This window comes from Seriola dumerili, unplaced genomic scaffold (assembly GCF_002260705.1).
Source record: "Seriola dumerili isolate Sdu_G_001 unplaced genomic scaffold, Sdu_1.0 BDQW01005691.1, whole genome shotgun sequence".
Lineage (NCBI taxonomy): Eukaryota > Metazoa > Chordata > Actinopteri > Carangiformes > Carangidae > Seriola > Seriola dumerili.
Window position 1 is genome coordinate 314,709 of NW_019179946.1, and position 18,998 is coordinate 333,706.

Genomic DNA, 18,998 nt, shown 5'->3' on the forward strand with positions numbered 1-18,998 from the left:
CCGCTCTGTCTGTGTCCCAGGCCAGCAGTGGGCCAGAGCTATTTATCAAACTGGCATCACACAGGGAGCAGTGGGGCTGTGGCGTCTGCCTGGGGCAACATGTTCACATTAACCTCTTCGACAAGAGGCCAACACGAACGGCCATGCTCGTCATGATGCTCCTCTCCCAGTCAAAAGTTTCTTGGGAAAAAAGCGGCTGAACTTACTGGAGCTTGCAGTGAGCTGCAGGTCAGATAGGTCACAATGAGGCAGAATATGTAGGTAACCAGTCAATACTTACTAATTGTTGAGGCCAGTTTGTTTTTCTTCGCTTCATATAATTGCATCAGCCAGTAATATTTGAGATCAGCATTTTCATATCTGTTTATGTCCATAAATGTCTCTATTTGGATTATACCAACAGCGGACATGTCTTATACCGCAAGTTAGAAAATGTCTAGTCTGCTTCCTTTCCTGCATTATATTGTTTTCTACTGCTGTCTACACACATGCCTAAAGTTTAGCTGTGAACAAAACAATATAATATTGTCGGCATTTACCTAAATTAATCAAATAGAAAAACATGTTTCGTATTTGAACCCCACCCTTGTCTGGGTTGAAATTATCAGTGAAAATAAAATGGGAGGTTATTGGAAAAAGATGTATTGGTCAAGTCAGAAATACACTGGGTCTTATTGCATGATTCTCTTAAAAACTGGAATATACTGTATGTATGTAGTGGGAGGAGAGCACCAGATGGATGAAAAATGAGTCTCAAGTGTCTGTGATGAAAAATGACAATGCTATGCTGAGACCCTATTACATAACTTTTAAAAAAAAAAGAGATTGTGCGAGGAGGCAGGTAGAGATGAAAATAAAGTTTGGTGTCTTTTTTAATAGTGTCTATGAAACAATTAGACAAAAATTTGAAATGCCTCTTTGGACCTATTTTACATGCATCTTTTTGAGACGGTCCCTTCCTTCAGTTCCTCAGTTTCTGTCTACTGTCAAGCTGAAGAAAGGTGCAGCCAGGCTTCAATCTTGCATCATGAGGTAATAACAACACCTCAGTTCAGCTTTATTCCACACTGCACGACTGATCTGGTGAAAACTGGTGAAAAGTATATTGCAAGAACTTTTTTTTTGTTGATTCAGGTGATTTTTGGTCTTTGGGTATGAGAGAAACTTGACATTAGTAGTTGGGGAAGGAACTGAAGGGATCTGAAACTTCTTTAATCAGAGCAGCCCAGACTTTCATTATGTCTCAGCATCGTTGTTTGACTTTATGTCTCAGTCTTTGTGTGAACATTAGATTTTTATTTTTGCCTGTTTATCTTACTCGTTTACAGTATTTAGAGTGGGCGTGTTTATCCAGAGTGGTGTTTTTTGTTACTGTTCTTGAGTAGCCATGAGAAAACAGCAGTAAGACAAAACACAAGAGGAGTTGTGACCTTCTGTAAACACATCTGTGTGTTTGACAGAGAGAGAGAGAGAGTGTGTCGACGGGGGAGGGATTCACCCCTGCTGAGGCCATGTCCACACTAATGTGGATAAGTTTTAAAAATGTCACCATGTTTTCTTTGAGCTTCAATCCACAGTGAGCTGAAGTTTAGACCTTTGAAAAAGGATCTAATGAAAACACACATCGACTGATTGGTGTAGGAAAAAGAGACCACTGAATCATTAGGTGATGAAGTAACTAGGTTCAAAGAGACTTTGGCAGCTGATGCAGCTGGATTGAAAGTTTCTGAGGAAGGAATAAAAACTTAAAAAAAAAAAAAAAAAGCAAAATAAATGTTCAGTATATCGTTGCCAAGCAGAAAACAGTCATGTATTGTGTCTTGACACTTCTAAATCTGCATTTTTCAATTTTCCATTTGTGCATAATTATCTTGATCACAGGGAAACTTAGGCACATGACAGCAACATTAAATTGATGGACATACTGTATTAATTTAACCATGTTAGCCTACAGTCTGAGCCCTGTGCAGGCTCTTTAAATCACAGTCTGTGCTGTGATTCGAAGCATATAATTATTTCTGCTGTGTGTGCTTTTCCTTTTCAATCCAGTAAGTTTACAAAACATCCCATAACTAGCAATCAGATTAATCCGCACTCGAGCTTCTCACTAAAGGGTTTAAGAAAGATGGGTGTGTTTCTGATGACTGTGCTGCTTTGAAACACATACACAGCGCAGTAAACAATGAGGCAACCATCAATAGATCACACTTAAAATCGTTCAATTATTCATTGAGTTGCTTTCTTTTCAAGGTCGTTGTCACTCTCGTGTGTTAAATGTGAGCGCCAGTTATCTAAGCTTAGCATAAAAACTAGCAGGTAGAAATGATTAGCCTGGCTTTTGGCAATGCTCACAAAAATGGCTATCAGCACCTCTAAGACTCACTAATGAACACACTGTATCTCGTTTATGGTTTGTGCTCTAACAATTTCTCAATGAACAACAGTTAATCTGCCCAGTGCTCGTAAGGCCGAGATTTCAGTAAGTCACTGCATCTGGCTGTTGTTAGCCAAGAAATATTGACAGCTCATAACTCCCAGTAAGACCACAACTTTTCATTTATACATTTCAGTTTGTGTACAGATTAAATACACAAGATACAGGGTAGTGTGTCACTTTTTGAGCTTTAGAGGTGCTGATAGACGTATATTTGAACCTTGGAGAGAGCCAAGCTAATCCTCCCCTTTTCCAGTCTGCTATGGTAAGATAAACGAATTACCTCCTGCCTCTAGCTCCTTACTTAACGCACCGACGTGAGAGCGCTATCAACCTTCTCATCGAACTTTTGAAAAGAAAGCAAATAAGAACATTTTCCAAAGTGTGTTAAACTATTCCTTCAAGAGCAGTCGTTTTCTGGAAATGAAGGTTGACAGTTTAAACGGAGAGTGAGCTTGAAACCACCGCCAAGCTACTCCTCACTCGCTCTTCCTATAAATTAATGCCATCAGTCCACCTAAACAGCAGACAGTGAGGCAGAGGCACTCTACTGTTCATTTATTCCTGTATCACTAATTAAAATTTTAGCAATATAAATGGATTGTACAGATAAATGTGTTTTGGTTTGTTAAGTGGGAGTCTGGCTAAAAGCCTTAGAGGTCACTTGATTATTAAAGACACTGAAGATAGCACACATTAACTGCACTGCGACTTTGTAAAACTACAATTAGAGTATTACAGTTGGACCGTTAGTTGTTTAATATTCAGTACAAAGCAAGTTATTTAAAATGAGACATATGGTTATTATTATGTCAGAATTGTTAGCATGTGAAATTACGCAGTCTGTGTGCACAGGATGAGAGACGACAATCTACAATCTACTCTTTTTTTCATGTCATTATAATCTCACTCGTAGCTCTGTTTTCTCTCAAGGTCTCTCTTTGTTTTCACTGACTTTGCTCAAAATAAACCTGCGGTGATGCCTGTAAGAGTTGGCGATTAGTTGGAATATGGAGTTTACCCACAAGCTAATGGTTATATTATTTTCTCTCACTGCTCCCCTCATAACATGCATGATTATTTTTGCATGTTGCTTATTGATTTTGGGGGAAGGTCATTCTTTGACCCTGGGGGTGTGTGTATTTTTAGTTTCTCCAGAGGTATGTGATATATCCCAGAAGCCCCCGCCAGCATCCCAGCCTCTCCCTGTTTGTTAAAAACGGTTGTGATCAGCAAATTGAGCAGACATGCCTTGTGTATGTGTCTGTTGGATGGATATGGTTTGGAAGGTGTCAACCACCCTTGCATTATAGAGAGGGAATTTGGGGGGTGGTTGAAAGCTTTGACAACCGCCAGGGGGGATGATGTCATGCGTGGGTCTCGGCTTGTAAGCCTGCATGTTTTCTGCACCGGTGAAAAGAAAAGCTCCAGAGGATACATCTGGAAGTTTCAGAGAGTGGAATCTGACACCGTTGAGCCGTTGAGCCGACATGGTCAGTCAATGAATGAAAGGACACATGAAGAGAGGAGCAGGGGGGTCGTTAGGATGGGTGGGAGATGATAAGAAGATGAATGGAAGGAGGAAGTAGTAGAGAGACGCATAATGTTCTGGTGGGACAGGGGGATGGGAGGATGAATTAATAAATGGGTGGAGGAGAGGAAGCAGATTGAATAGTGTGTAGAGTTGAGGGAGTCATGAAATTTTGTAAAAAAAAAAAAAAAAGATTCATGGTTCCCAGATGAGGAATCTTAATGACTTTGATGATCCTCTGACTTTCCCTCTTGCACCACTGGCATGTCAAGTCTCAGGTCATTCGTGTCAGCTTGACTTTTCTACTCATGAGGATCTTGATCTTGCTGTTCTTTGTGATGGTGGTGGCGACGATGATTTGATGAGGACGAATCAGAACGTAACAAAAAAAAAAGCATTTCAAAATGATCAAATAATCATTTCTGTATGACTCTGAAAATGTTTCGAAGTAGCAAAACAAATCATAAATAATCATTCTCCCTGTTATTATTTCTACATTCTACATACATTCCACTCCTGGTTGAAAACTATAACGATCCTGGCACCCTCCACCTGAATCAATTACTGGCCATTACTGGTAAAGTAGCTACCAGTGAGGCCACTTGAGGGTATTATACCTTGGACAATTATTATCAGAAATATTTTAATGGCTAACAGTGACATTCCCATCATCTTCAGCTGTAATGTTTAATGCTAAATAGCAAATGTTAGTATGCTAACTAAGATGTGGAACATTATCAATAGTACATCTGCTGAACATCAGCAGATAAACATTATCATTATAGCCCAACAGATACTGGACTTTCAAGGCTGATGCTGATATTGATATTTGACAGTTTAAAAACTTAGATCAGCTGATACTAATATTTTCTGCTCAAACACGCAGGCACGCCCAAGGACAGTGTCAAACAGCTCACGCCAGACTTACGGGGAAAAATAATCCAAATTCATAGTAAATGATTCAGATTTGCACCAAAATTAAACAGCTTCTTCCCTGTCCAATGCCCCATCTCTCTACCAAGTTTGGTGCTAATCCTGCTTACAAACAGACAGACACTGATCATAGTGCATTCTTTGTTTTAGCTTGCCTTATTAAGCCAAATAAAGTGAACTGTTCTCAGTTCAGTAAATAAAAGTCGAATTAATTTATCTTTCCCCGCTTCAGAGATTACCACTAAAACTCAAAGGAATTCGGCCTTTTTGTTCTCTGCGTATGAAGATGCAAACACGCCCACATTCATGACCTCTTGTGTCCACTGCACACCCACATACTCTACATTCGCCAAGAATAAAGCAGCAACTGAGCAGACAGCCACATGAGAAAATAAAGTCAAAGTCCGCAGAGATGAAACCTATCAGTTCAGCTCGTGATAACCATTCCTAGAGTATCTAGAGAGCAAAGTGTGGATACTGATGGAGCCTAAAACAAGAAGAACAGTCTGAAGAAGCCTGTTAGAGGAGAGTTATGGGAGAGCGAGAGGAAAAGGCAGTGGAGAAGAAAAGCAGATAAGGATAAATGAACAAAGGAGGAAATCTGGAAATATTTCAGTTTCATAACTTCTTCATGGCTCTAGGCTGCCCACGGCCATGCAAAAATATGAGGCTTCACTCCTTGCCAGCAGAGTCTGTTGTTAAATGCCAGCACATGGTGAAGAAAAGCTCCAGGTCCCACCCAAAGCCCCTTTTGACCTTTTGAAGAGTCAAACACCAGTCAGTCATAAAAACATTAATTCATTCATTCTTTTACTCCAGCTGATGTATCATTGAGATTATCCCATCTCTGAGCTGCTGCAGATGTTTGCTTACTTTAATTTTAGGAGATTTGTTTTAATGGTCTGTCTTGGATCAGCTTTACAAGTGACACGTGCTTCTTAGCACAACTGATTAAGGTTGAGTTTCAGGGTTGCTTAATGACTTTGTTGCCCACAGGTGCTGATTTGTGTTAAGCTTTAAAGCTGATTATAGTTGGTTAGATATGTTACAGATGAGCAGGTGCGGGTCGGGTGTGTGTTTTTACTGTGGCTGAACGAGGCTTTGAAGCCTACAGGTGCTGACTTGGGGTCATTTTTATAGCTGGTTTGATGTCTCACAGGCCGACAGGTGCTAATCTGTGCCCTGGCTGTATCAGGCACATCTGACTTTTGCTACTTTTCTTGATGTGTTGCAGGATTGTTAAATGGAGTCGTTTGGGTTTTGATAACTGTGGCCGTGAGGGCAGCAGGGTTTTACTGTGGGTTAGTGTGTCTGACAGACTGCCAGGATCAATCAGGACCAGGAGGAGCTTGACTGAAAACAGACATGTTGTAGTCTTAAGGCTGTGGCATTTGAACCAATTTACATTAGACATTTCTGGTGAACAAAAAGATTTTTCTCACAATAAGCAATGGCACACAGGAACTATATTGTATCTGCTAGTCCCCCTTTTTCTGCTGAAACAAGACTAACACAATGTTTACACAGGAGGTGAAGCAGAGCGACAGCAGCAGCTTCACTCCTCTGTCTGTCTCTACACAGGATATGTTCAGGCACACTGTCAACTGTAGGTGTCTCGTGTTTTGGCAGCGCTCAGAGCCCAAGACACAATAACTGCTGCTACGTGCGTAAAACAGAAGAAAATAGACTTACAGCATAAAAATACGCTTTGGGTTGCATTTACAAGCGTATAGCGCAAGTGAAACACGATCTGTGACAAGGCCTGTGTAGACAGCTGGACTGATTAAACTCAAGCCGATGACGACATGTCGTCATGTCGGGGTTTTGTTACCAAGGCCCACTAACAAACACTATTGGTGCTGATGTTTAGTTAGTTTGTGATAATTGGTTAAATAATTGATTACTCAGTTGACATAATAATTGTACTTTTTGACACTGGAAATGTAAACGCACTGGACTGTTGGTTGGAGAAAATCAGCATCTGAACACATCATCTTGGGATGAGCATTTTTTGCTGTTATCTAACTATGTGGTTAATTAAAAAAACAATAATCAAAGGGTCAATCTACTGAAAACAATCTTAAGCTGCAGCCCTGTATCTGACTGTCTTACTGTCTCGTGTTGTACAGCCATGCTCACGGCTCTGTGAGGCTGTACGCAGGCACAGTGGTCCAATAGCTGTTGAGACATTTCAGTCTGGACCAAATTGGTGGGTCAACCAACACAGATCCTTGCTTGTAGCTCACCATGTGTAACAGAGTACCATATGAACCCTCCAGACAATGATGGACAGCTTTATTTGCCAATTCCTCACAGGCTTATGAGGCCATTTCCATCCACAAAGGACAAGCCCACTTATTGGTTTTCCAGGGCAGATGTTGGCCCAGCTCATAGCTGGTTACATAACTCACTGGTTTTGATTTGAGCAGAGCAGAGCCAGGAGACACCAAACACAGCGAAATGAGATGGGTATACACAAAAGACGTGTCTGTCAGTACGAAGGGCGCTCCTGTATGATTTACAGCTCAGGCCAGCGTGACTGTGAAATGTACTTGAGCTCAGTCAGTGATAAATGGAAAAGGTCTGTTTGGCAGGAAGCCATCTTAAATCAGCTAAATTAGCTGTGTGAGTGAGTGTATGTATGTGTGTGTGTGTATCTATGTGAGTGTGTGTGTGTGTGTGTGTGTGTGTGTGTACCTGTGGATTTGAGGGGATGTCTATAATCAGGTTAATAGGAACAGGAAATGGAGCTTCTCTGAGAGATGGAGAGGGGGTAACAGAGGAAGTACAGAAACGAATGAGGGAGAAACAGAGGGGATAATATTTCTTGGCTGGGATTCCAGTATATGACTCTGCAGATCTGCTTCTCTCTCTGTTCCTCTCTGTCTTCCTCTCTTTGTGTGACAGGAACGTTAAAAGTTGTAATCTTATATGAAATCTATGTGATCATCATCTAAACATGACTGGATGATGACTGGCAGCAGTATGTTTTTCCAACTCCTCTGTTCGTTAGAAAGCAGTGAGAGGGGTCATAACAGACGTAATCACATATAATTTATGCATCTAAGCCTCCTTGAGTTAAGGACTAGGCCTCCACACATGCACAGATGTTTGCTTGTATTTGCTTTCTCTGTCTTTCTTCTACCAAGCTCTTCCTTTTAAGGTGCACAAGAGGATACAACACATATTCAGCAGTTCAGGATTTTGTGCCAGTTTGGTCAGAGTCGTAACAGAATAGAGTCTGGACTGTTTAGTTATAATACATTTTAAAAAATTATATCAAAAGACGTTATACATTGATTGATCACATTTTCATTTTTAAAGATACATTGAATCAAATAGTAAAAACATAATTAAACTGAAAAGTTAAAGAGAGGAAACAGCAAATCAGAGATATAGATTGACTCTACATTTGCCATGTTGTACATTCTTTTAGTCCTTACAGTTTATTCAGTGGTATGCTGTTCTGCAAGAACATATATACTACTTATCTTTTTAAACTTTATTTTATTTGTGTGAAATATTTGAATCTCTGGGAATGAACAACAGTCTAATATATTTATGATGTATAAATGTTTAAATGGAGATGAAATAACAGGGAAGTGGCTGAAATGGAGACAATTCTGCTGCAAGACATTGTGCAGCTGGTAGATGAGCTACGTCAGAGACATAATGTAATAAGATGAATTTAGTACCACTCTGACGACAATGAAGATGCTTAGACAGTGATTGCAAATAAAACCGGTGCCAGGTTTCTTCTTGTTGGGTTTTTTTGCACCCCTGATGAATACAAGAAGAAAAAAGAAAGAGTGGTTTAACGTCTTATCAAGTGTTCAAATGCAATTAATAGACTGACACTATCCTATTCTTAATTATAGTGCCTCAGTGAATGTGTTATTAGTATTACCAGACAGCTGAGGCTGATGGGAATGTCGTTAGTTCTGCAGGTGCATCAGGCAAATTAAAATGTTGAACTGATGATGGTGCTGATGAAATATTAAGGGTTCACCAAAGTTCACCAATTCATCCTAAAGGGTCACATGAATGTGTGCACCAAATTGCATGACAATCCATCCAATAGCTGTACGTGCCACTATAAAGCTCTATTGTGGCATTAGAGGAAAAATCAGGGGACCACCAAAGTCAGTAGGTTCTTTCTCTGTGGACCACAAATGTCTGTACAAAATTTCATGGCGGTCCGTCTAATAGTCGTTGGAATATTTCATGTTTGGGCCGAAGTGGTGGACCAGCTGACCGAACAGCCAGCGTCAGTATTCCTTGGGCTAATGACTTCAGTCCAGACTAAATATGGTAGCTCTCTATTTTGTTTGGGTCAGACACATTAAACACAAAGCATCATCATCAAAAGAACAAATAGCTGCTTTTTATTTGTGTCTCCATGTATGTGGTCTGTGTCTACACGCTCTTTGTTGCGATCCCACTGTCCTTCTTCTCCTCTGCACTCCCTCACAAGTCCAGGAATTTAATAAATTACACTGAAAGAATTCCCTGGCACAGTAGATATAAAGAGTGTCATTGTGGTGCAGGCACAATGAGACATGGATGGATTTATATAGAACCTCTGTGATATACTCAGCTCAGTGACAGACGGACGCAGACTGTGCACGGAGCAGAGAAGAAGTCATTGTCCTGTAGGTCAGACTGGACTTCACAAAAGTGCTTCACATTAATGTTTGAAATTCCTCAAGTGTCCTCCAGAATGACTGTGTGTGTGTGTGTGCGTGAGATTTGGTTCACACAGTTCATCCCTCATCTTGGTATACCATCTCTATAAACGGTATACTACTGAATATTTTTGATACCATGAGATTTATATAAATATTGGGGCTATATTAACAAAATGTCCATTATTTATGAAGTTGTTCTATTATTAGATGTGTTTATTTTTCATTTCCGGGTTGCATCTTGAATAATTTCTAAATGTTTATTGAGAATGTTTGTTAAGCCTTACCTTCCTGTCATTAACATGGCTTTCCTATATGAGAAAATGAATGCACAAGTCTCTTATTTCAGGGTTTGATTATTTATGCATCAGATTATTTCATCTAAACTTTCACTGGAGAGCAGTACCGGAGATTGAAGGGCCTCGATAAGCTTTGTTCTGTTTATTAAACAATAGCCTTTGGCATTCTGTCTAACCTTTCCTTTCCGTCCGTCCCTGCAGTGCTGCTGACACGTGTGCTGTCCTTCAACGTGGACCAGAAAAATGCTTTGTCATTCAGCGGTCCACTGGAGGACATGTTTGGCTACACTGTCCAACAGTTTGAGAACAGCGAGGGAAAATGGTGAGTGTCATTAGCTGTTCCCGTTCTGTGGAAATGAGGGTATCCAGAGACCAAACATTCATCATCTTTCCCCACTACAGCATTTCCTCCTCATCTCACAGATGCTAGTCGAAACACAAGCCCATTTCAGACATAAATGTGACGGCAATTTGTAACATTTCCATAAAACTGAATAACTGAATAACTGTCATAAAAGTGAATGAGGTTAGATTCATGTAAAAGCAGCAGCAGCAGCACAAGCTTAAAAATGTGCAGAGAGAAATTAAATGCACATTTTATTCACTTTATAGCACTTTTATTCTCAAAGAAAATAAAATCTGTTGAACACTATGCATTTTAAATTATTATGGAAATTGTTCTCATGTGGGGTCAGTCTGTGGGAATATAATTTTTCCTTTGTGGTGAGGGGCAACAATTTAACCACAGTAAGTTTAAGACCCGCGCTTTCTCTCTGGAGAGAGTCTCTTACACTGAAAAATGATCTCAGTGATACAAATATTGTATTTAACAACCAAAACCTGAAGTTTATCCACAAATCTCTGTTCAAGATTGAAAACAAAATCATATTAAATCTAAGTGATCCACAGCAAGAGAGTGACAGGTACACACAACACAAGTGATGCTAAATTAAGAGCACAAATGATTAATATACAAGTTTTTTCTGCATGACACCTCTGAGCCTCCGTAGAAAACTCACACTTTCACTGCTGTTTTCAGCCGCTGCCACCGCTTCCTGCACCAGGTGACAAATATCACACAAACACTGTGGCTTTTAAATGTCCTGTCATGTCTGAATAAACCTGTCAGGAACATTTGTGTGACACGTACCTACGATATGTCTGAATGACAAAACGGCATCACTCCAAGATACAGAATTAGCCAGCGATGTGTTTTGTATTCCACGTCTGAAAAAGGACCATAGTGACACAAAAACTCTAATGTTAATTCGCTCTGATGTTTTGTGCAAATGTTTCAGATCAATCGCTAAAAAAGTTCCTGCTTGAGGATATTTTATTACACCAAGACAAGTACTCGGATCAGTTTAATTCAACTCCGCAACATTAACAAAGTCTACAAACCCTCTTTCACCTGTAAAACTAAGTGAGGGGGAGCACACCAGATGCTGCTGTAATGGGGATCCTTGCCTTTATTACTCTAGCTGTTAAACATAAACTGCCCACCAGAGTATCCACATACCCAGCCTGTAAATACGCTGAAACCAAGCATCCATGGCTCCTTGCTAAAACAGTCTGGGAACACATTTTTAAAACCTTGTTAAACGTTATTAGATTGTGGTAAATGGCTCTGTGTAACTACAGCTCTCCTTCAGTTACTCCAGTCTTTACAGTTTAACAGTTTGCTTCTCTCCAACCTGTTGTGGCACCACGTCTGGTTCTTTCCCACATGTCTGTACCTGATGCTGTTCTGCAGCGATGATCTTATCGAGCTCATGTGAGCTCAGTTACAGTAATTCACTCACTGCTAATCAGTTGAACCAGCTGAGGCTGAACCTCCACACTGTTCACTGGTAAACACTTTGGCTCTGTAGCATCACCAGATAGCACTTTTTTGTTCCGGTTCAGAGAGAAGTGATAAGGGCCTGGTTGAAGAAGTTGAACTTTGTAATGAACGTGTGCTGAAGCAGGCAGAGAGAAGAAGGAGGGCATCGGAGATCTGGAGGAGTGAAGGAGAACAGGTGAAAGAAGAAAAAAAAAAGAGATAAAAGACAGAATTATAGAGAAATCTCAGGAAAATAAGGAGGAAGGGCAATAAAATTAGAGATGATATGTAGCCCTCAGTGGGAGAATATTATAGAGGAAAAAGATAGCAGCCATGAGGTGATGTAACATGCAGGTTGCTGCTGACAGTTTACTGAGCTCCGAGTGTGTTGTTGTTCCACTCTCTGTCCTGCTTTAGATGACCAGGGCCCATTAGAGTCCAGGAATGTTAATAAGTCTGAATGTTTAAAGGAGAGCAGATGACTGACTCTTTTTAGCATCAGTTCACTGACAGACTGACACGGAAACTCACACATGGACATGGGCGTGTAACACAATACAGCACTGATCTCCAGACATCTGCAAGATATCATGCAATAGTATGTAATGAGGAAATGAAGTGATAAGTACAGTAAGGGTTTTTTTTGATGTGAACTATTTCAATATTATTTCAGTTTCATACTATAGCTCCAGGGTGATGATAATAATAATATGACAGTCACAGGTTCAGTTATAGCCAATTATAATAAGCTATACAGCTTTATCAGCCATCTGAACCTTCTGTTTATGTTCAGTTCAACTATGTAAGTATAATTAAGGCAAACCTAAATTGTTGTAGTCACTTCCAACTCACTTAATTTCTGCAATAATATTTGAGTTGTGCTTGTTATCATGATCATTAAAGTGTGATGCTGTTCTTTGGTCTTTCGCAGGATTTCTAATCAGCCAATCTCAACTGTTGTTTTAATTTTTCAGGGTTCTGATCGGATCACCGCTGTCGGGCCAGCCAGCAAGACGGACCGGAGATGTCTACAAATGTCCTGTGGGGAGGGGGAACAACACATGTATCAAACTGGACCTGCCCAGTAAGAATTTTGTGTGTGTGTGTGTGTGTGTGTGTGTGTGTGTGTGTGTGTGTCCAGGATGAAATTTATTCTGCTTTCTATAATAAAATAAAATATGAAAAGCTATTTAAACCTCTGTACTAAAAATTAGACCTTCAATTAAAAATTAAGGTAGCATTCCATATTACAACTTATTTGTCGATTAATTGATTAGTCATTTAACAAAAAAATTAATCAGCAATTATTTTGATTATTAAATATTTCTCATTTCCATTTCATCATTCATGTCAAATGTCAAATTTTAGCTGTTTCTAACTTCTCAGATATGAGTATTTTATGCTTTTCTTTGTAACACATGATCAAACTGAAATCTTTGGGTGTTGGACAGTTGGTCAGAAAAAACAAGACATTTGAAGATGTCACCTTATGGGAAATTAAAACAGGTATTTTTTTAAACCATGCTTAGTTTCCTTAATAGAGACATTATACCTACTGTCTTATAACAGTCAATATAGCCGGTAAATGTAGATAATATATATAATTTTCATCTATGCTACAAAGAGCACTGGGCTTCTTTTGTAGTAATTTTCTGAGTGGTTTATTTGCAGGTACACCTTTTAGCATAGGGTCACAACAATAATGTAGCCTGAGAGGTAAAACCCAGGGTGAAAAAGTCTGCCGGTCGTTTCCTTTATAGTTATTATAACACGCTCAACATCAACTGTATGTACAAATCCTGTGGATCTTAGCGCTGGTTGGTGTGTGTAATTGTACTGTGTTTTTAAGTCTACTGTATGGGTCTGGGGAGGAAGTGAGGCCCATCAAAACGGGAAGACAGTAAATAAACAAGGTTTTAATGTTTCATCCTTCCAATTATATCTTGATTAAACAGATAAACACAATTTAGCTCCCGGTCAGCAGTCTGCAAAGTCTGTATTAGTGTTTGTCTGTGTGTTGACACAAGACGACTGAGAATTAGTGTTTGTATTAGATATGCACACGTGGACTCCCAACTCAGGGATTGATACTTTTCAACACAGCTGTTTACACCTCTGGATTATTATCAAGTAACAGGAGTCACGGTTCTGCTGCTGGTAAATTCCTGGCTTAAAGCGATGATGATGTACAGTAATGGCTGGAAATTATAACCCCCCCCCCCCCATCAGTGGAGTGTGCCATATTTGTTTTATCAGGCTAAAGCCTAAATTTCACAAACTCAAGTTTAGTCTGGAAAACGTCCATTGGGAATCGATTTAGACGGGCAGCCGGAGCCAGACCACTCAGCAAACAGGGAGTGGTTTAAATGATGACAACAACAGTTCAATGTATTTTGAATTTAAAGTGAAACTGGGTATGATTCAGACACCAATTGTTTTTGGATGTCTAAAGTGATATTTCATGAGCACTTCTGAGGCAAAACCAGGACAGCCGAGCAGGATGTCGATGTTCCACTGAAGGAAAAAGCTTGTCAATCATCTTAAAGTCTGATGCCTGCAGAGTCATTTCAATCTGTGCCCACTGACAACGCCCTTGTCTCACATTGCCAGATCTGTCTCCTAACTAGGTTTGCACTATTCCAGCACAGTAGAGAGAGATGCCAAACCATAATGAGTGAACTTGAATGTTTGTGGTTATTGTGTTGTAATTTTTAATCACAGTTCCGTCTGAGCCATAAAACTAAAAGGTGGTTGTGCCAGGACTATTATGTGTGATGAAATGCTGGAAACAGAGTGTAACATTTTTTTTTTTTTTTCAAGTTGTCTGCTAAACAATATTGTGTCCTGTTTATAGTCTGTTTGGAAAATTAAATCCAACCTCAGATTTGCAAATTCAGGCTGCAGTCTTACAAGCCAGAGAACTACTTAGCAATGGTGCATGTTTTCTAGGTTTATGTATTTATCTCGTGAGATTCACAAGACGACAAGTGTTATTTTCATGCATGCAGTTTGCGCAGTATTTAACTGATGAGCACGATCTTGATAAACTAGAATGTTACATGTAACGCCCCTGTAAAAGAAAAACATCACAGTTCGTTTCTACTGCACGGTAAAACACTGGTATACAGTATTTTAGTAGAAGCCACTTTACAAAGTGGTATTTGACCTGTTTCTCCCTTTGACTTGTGAGAGGTCATTCAAGACCAAGAGGGACTGTGTGATAAGTGTGATTTGTTCTGATAGTTATCTGGAGTCACAGTTCACTGAGGACAAAGACTGTATTCTCCTCTGCAGCTCCACAAAGCTGCTTTCAGTCCCACGTGGACGCATCATGAGGTGCAAGGTCTCGGTTTGTGTCACTCAACTTTTAAGATAATCAAGAAAGAAGTTTTTTTAACCGACTTAGTTTCACTAGTTTATTGTGGTGTGTGGCAGTTATTGTGCCTTAAATAAAAAGTGTGTTAGAATAATAGAAAGATTATTGTCATAAACAGCCCAAATATGCTCTCTTCTTCTGTGGTTTCTAGGAAGCATGAAGGCAGGAAATAGGAAGGATAGAAAGTTCCCACACAGAGAGGAATGAAAAAGGGCGCAACACTTCTAACTACTAACAGTTCTGTTTCTGGTGGTTTCCTGGTTTGAAGAAGAGCTCATACCAAAGTCATAACTGCTTGCTAATGAAAATCAGAAATCTTTTTTTTTTATCAAAAAGCCTCCATGGGAATTGGAAAAGAACTTAATTGTGAATGTGAATGAGTTTGAGAAATTATATGGATCCCTTAGGAAAAAAAAGAAAAGTGAGTCAGATTCAAGGCATTCTCAAGCTGAAGCAATAGTTAATCTAATTTTAGCCACATGTTGTGATTGCTTAATGACTCAATTCCTCTATTTCTTTTCTTCACCACAACTGGGATGTTTATCAACAAAACATTTTGTTTTGTGCTCTATATCCTTTACTAATGGCCATAAGCTACACACCGAGGGACAGTATGGAAAAATCATGAAACAAACTAAATTTAACCACATGTCAGGGGTTATTACGTCTTCTTGAGGTGGATGGAATTAAGGAAGGAGTTTAAGCGTCTCTTCCTGTGGGAAAATGAAGAAGAGGAATTTATCCAGCTGTTCTTCCTCTGTTCTTCTCTCTGTTTGTCTCACTCTGTTTATTCATCCCTTTTTCTTTTTTTTTTTAGAAAACACAACTGTTCTCAACGTAAATGAAGTCAAGGAGAACATGACCATGGGAACCACACTGGTGACGAATCCCAATGGAGGATTTCTGGTGAGGGGGAAATTGCCCTTTATAGTATATGAAAGTGCTCTACAGTACATTTTCCATACCAAAGATAAAAGGAAGACTGAACTTTGCATATTTTCTGCAAGAAACGGGGCGGCAAGTATATGTTCACGAAACAGTGAGTTTGACCCTTCATGTTTCCCAGTTAGGCTTCATGTCCTGGGAATGTAACAGGATACAGTAAATCAAGTGTATAAATGCAGAAATTTATGTAGGAGATGGTGAGGCCCATTAGGTTTTATGGGTATTAATAAAACTATTTATACATGATTATGACATTCACAAGGTGTGAAAATTACAGAAAAAATGGGCAAATGCCAATAAATATATCTTTATGCAACTTATGTTGGACTGTGAGGGCAGATCCTATACAGCTGCAGCTGTAACTGAAGCCCCAACCCCAACACATAATGTGGTTAACATGAGTGTTAACGCAACTCTTCAACACTATGCCTGTGTTTATGTTCTGTAATTCAACACCCATCAGAGTTAATGCAAAACATATGGCAATTCTGATTTCAGATGACCCATATCAGATGTAAAATTGGTCTTTTAACAATACTTGTCAGCACAGTGTAATTACCAACCAGGTAATGTGTGTATTTGAAGCTTACCAAATGCTTTACATGTCTACTTTTTAGCCATGTCAGTTGGGATCTAGGGATAACAGTCTGTCTGTTGGTCGGTTGGTTCACCACTTTGGTCCAGACTGAAATAGCTCAACAAGTACTCGATAGATTGCCATGAATATTTGGTACAGACATTCATGGTGACCACGAGGATGAATCCTAATAACATCTGTGACTTTTCACATAGGGGTGGCTGTCGCTCAGGAGGTAGAGCGGGTCGTCCACTAATCAGAAGATCGGTGGTTCGATCCCCGGCCTCTTCAGTCCACCGTCGTAGTGTCCTTGGTCTGATGTGCGTGTTATAGTGCTATATTAATGCAGTCCATTTACCATTCCATGTAGCCCCATCATCAGGTCCATCCCATCAACCTTATTTTCTCAGCTAAAATGTTAGCATGCTCACATTTGCTAAGTAGCAATAATAAGATGGTTAACATAGTAAAAATAGTGAATTTGTTATGTAGCATAGCCTACCTGCTATACATCAGCATTACATTAGCGTTGTCGTTGAGCGCATGCTAGCATGCTGATGCTAGCATTTAGATCAAAGCACTACAACCTCACAGAGCTGCTAGCGTAGCTTGGTCTTGGTCTTGTTCTTGTACAACACCAGTATTCCTCCTAATGTGAGGAAAGCATTGAGTTTGTGGAGCATGCAGGGGAATGTGGGGAAGAGAGGCAGAAAGATTAATAGATGCTATTTAATTTTCCAGTTATTGTAGGTCATTTGAAAGCCCTTCTCCCTTGCAGGCTCACTTTCTTTGCTTCTCTTTCCTCTTTTTCTCTCTGGAGAAGCTAAGTCTGGTGGTTTTTAATAGTCTCTGTGTAATCCTCAGTTTGAGTAGTTCTTTCCTCTGGGTTTCTCTCTTCAGTAGCCCTGAACCTCCTCTCACCCATGACCTCATACTAGTGGAAACCTAACCAGTAATAGCCCAACACAGTTTTACTGTCTCTAGCAACTAGAATCTCAGTTTGTTGGTGTGTGCGTGTGTGTGTGTGTGTGTGTGGGTGTGTGTGTGTGTGTGTGTGGGTGTGTGTGTGTGTGTGTGTGGGTGTGTGTGTGTGTGTGTGTGGGTGTGTGTGTGTGTGTGTGTGTGTGTGTCCTGTCTCCACAGGCGTGTGGTCCTCAGTATGGCTACATGTGCGGCCAGCAGGAGTACATCACAGGAGTTTGTGCAAATGTCAGCTCTTCCTTCCAGATCATCAACTCTGTGGCACCGGCCGTGCAAGGTACGCAACCTGACAGAATAAGACACAGCAGATCTGAACTGGACATGACAGCATCTGCACAAATTGCCTGTCGGGAATAGGAGATTATAATCTACTCTTCAGAGTGGTACCACCCAAAACCCTGACATCAAACCTTCCTCACCCTCCCTAAACGAAGAGAGAGATTAGAGCATTCTTCTTAATGTAAACTTGTCTACGACCCCATCCCTCTCTGGCCCAGCCTTTCTGCTGCGTTGTATGCCCAAGTTAGGAGACAGTTTACTGGGCCTGCACTCTGTTTCCCAGGAAGGAAACAACGTAGAAAGAACCAGAGTAAACAGTCATTTTCTCTTTCTGTTTCTCACATTCTTTCAGTATCACTTTCTCTGGCATTCCTTCAACAGAAACAAACACATATATCCACAGTCTGATCATATAGTGCTGCAAAAAGACATTAATGTACTGTATTTACTGGGTTTAACTGATTAATTGAGACTGAGGCCAGGTGGTAGAATGGGAACAGGTACAAAGCTTGAAATAGTAAAAGAATAAGATGGTAAATGAAAGTCAAGACGTAACGATGAGTTTTAGGTTTGGAATCAAATGTCAGCAGGGAGGTTGTTCCAGAGGAAGGGGAAAAATCTCTGCAGTCTGCTGACTTCTTTTGAATTGTGGGTACAGAAAGGAGGAGCCCTGTATTCTGGGAACGGCAGAGCTGGAATATAAAGTTTAAGGGGATCAGACAGGTATGAGGGGGCAAGCCCATTTAGAATTTGGTACGCCTTTAAAAAGCACCTTAAAGTCTGATCTGAGATGGAGAGGGAGCCAGTGAATGGAAGCTAAAATTAGATTAATGTGGTGACATTTTCTGGATTTAGTTAAAATTCTCACCACAGCAGTCTGAACCAATTTAAGACTTTTAGTACGAGCACGTGGCAGGCCAGAAATTAAACAAAGACCACTATTAAAAGATCTATTTGTTGTTTTGTTTCAGTAATTCTTAAAAGGCTTTCAGTGCCTAGAATTATCCAATAATTCACAAGAAAACAAAACAAAGATTCGAGTAAAAGTGTACATAACATAATTTCAGAACCGCTGCTCTACGTTATTACATTTCAATTTGAAGCTTGTGTTGTGCAGTGTTGTGTAGTGTAGTGTG

The 18,998-nt window shown here is 40.0% G+C and overlaps 1 protein-coding gene across 1 annotated transcript in view; it reads left to right on the plus strand.

The window, feature by feature from the left end:
* The window catches only part of itga1 (integrin subunit alpha 1), a 48,329-nt gene that overhangs the window by 10,954 nt on the left and 18,377 nt on the right, over positions 1 to 18,998 (plus strand). The window contains exons 2-5 of the mRNA XM_022769830.1: positions 10,084 to 10,204; positions 12,679 to 12,788; positions 15,898 to 15,986; positions 17,746 to 17,860. Coding sequence (XP_022625551.1) covers positions 10,084 to 10,204; positions 12,679 to 12,788; positions 15,898 to 15,986; positions 17,746 to 17,860 — 435 coding nt within the window. The remainder of the gene's footprint in view (positions 1 to 10,083; positions 10,205 to 12,678; positions 12,789 to 15,897; positions 15,987 to 17,745; positions 17,861 to 18,998) is intronic.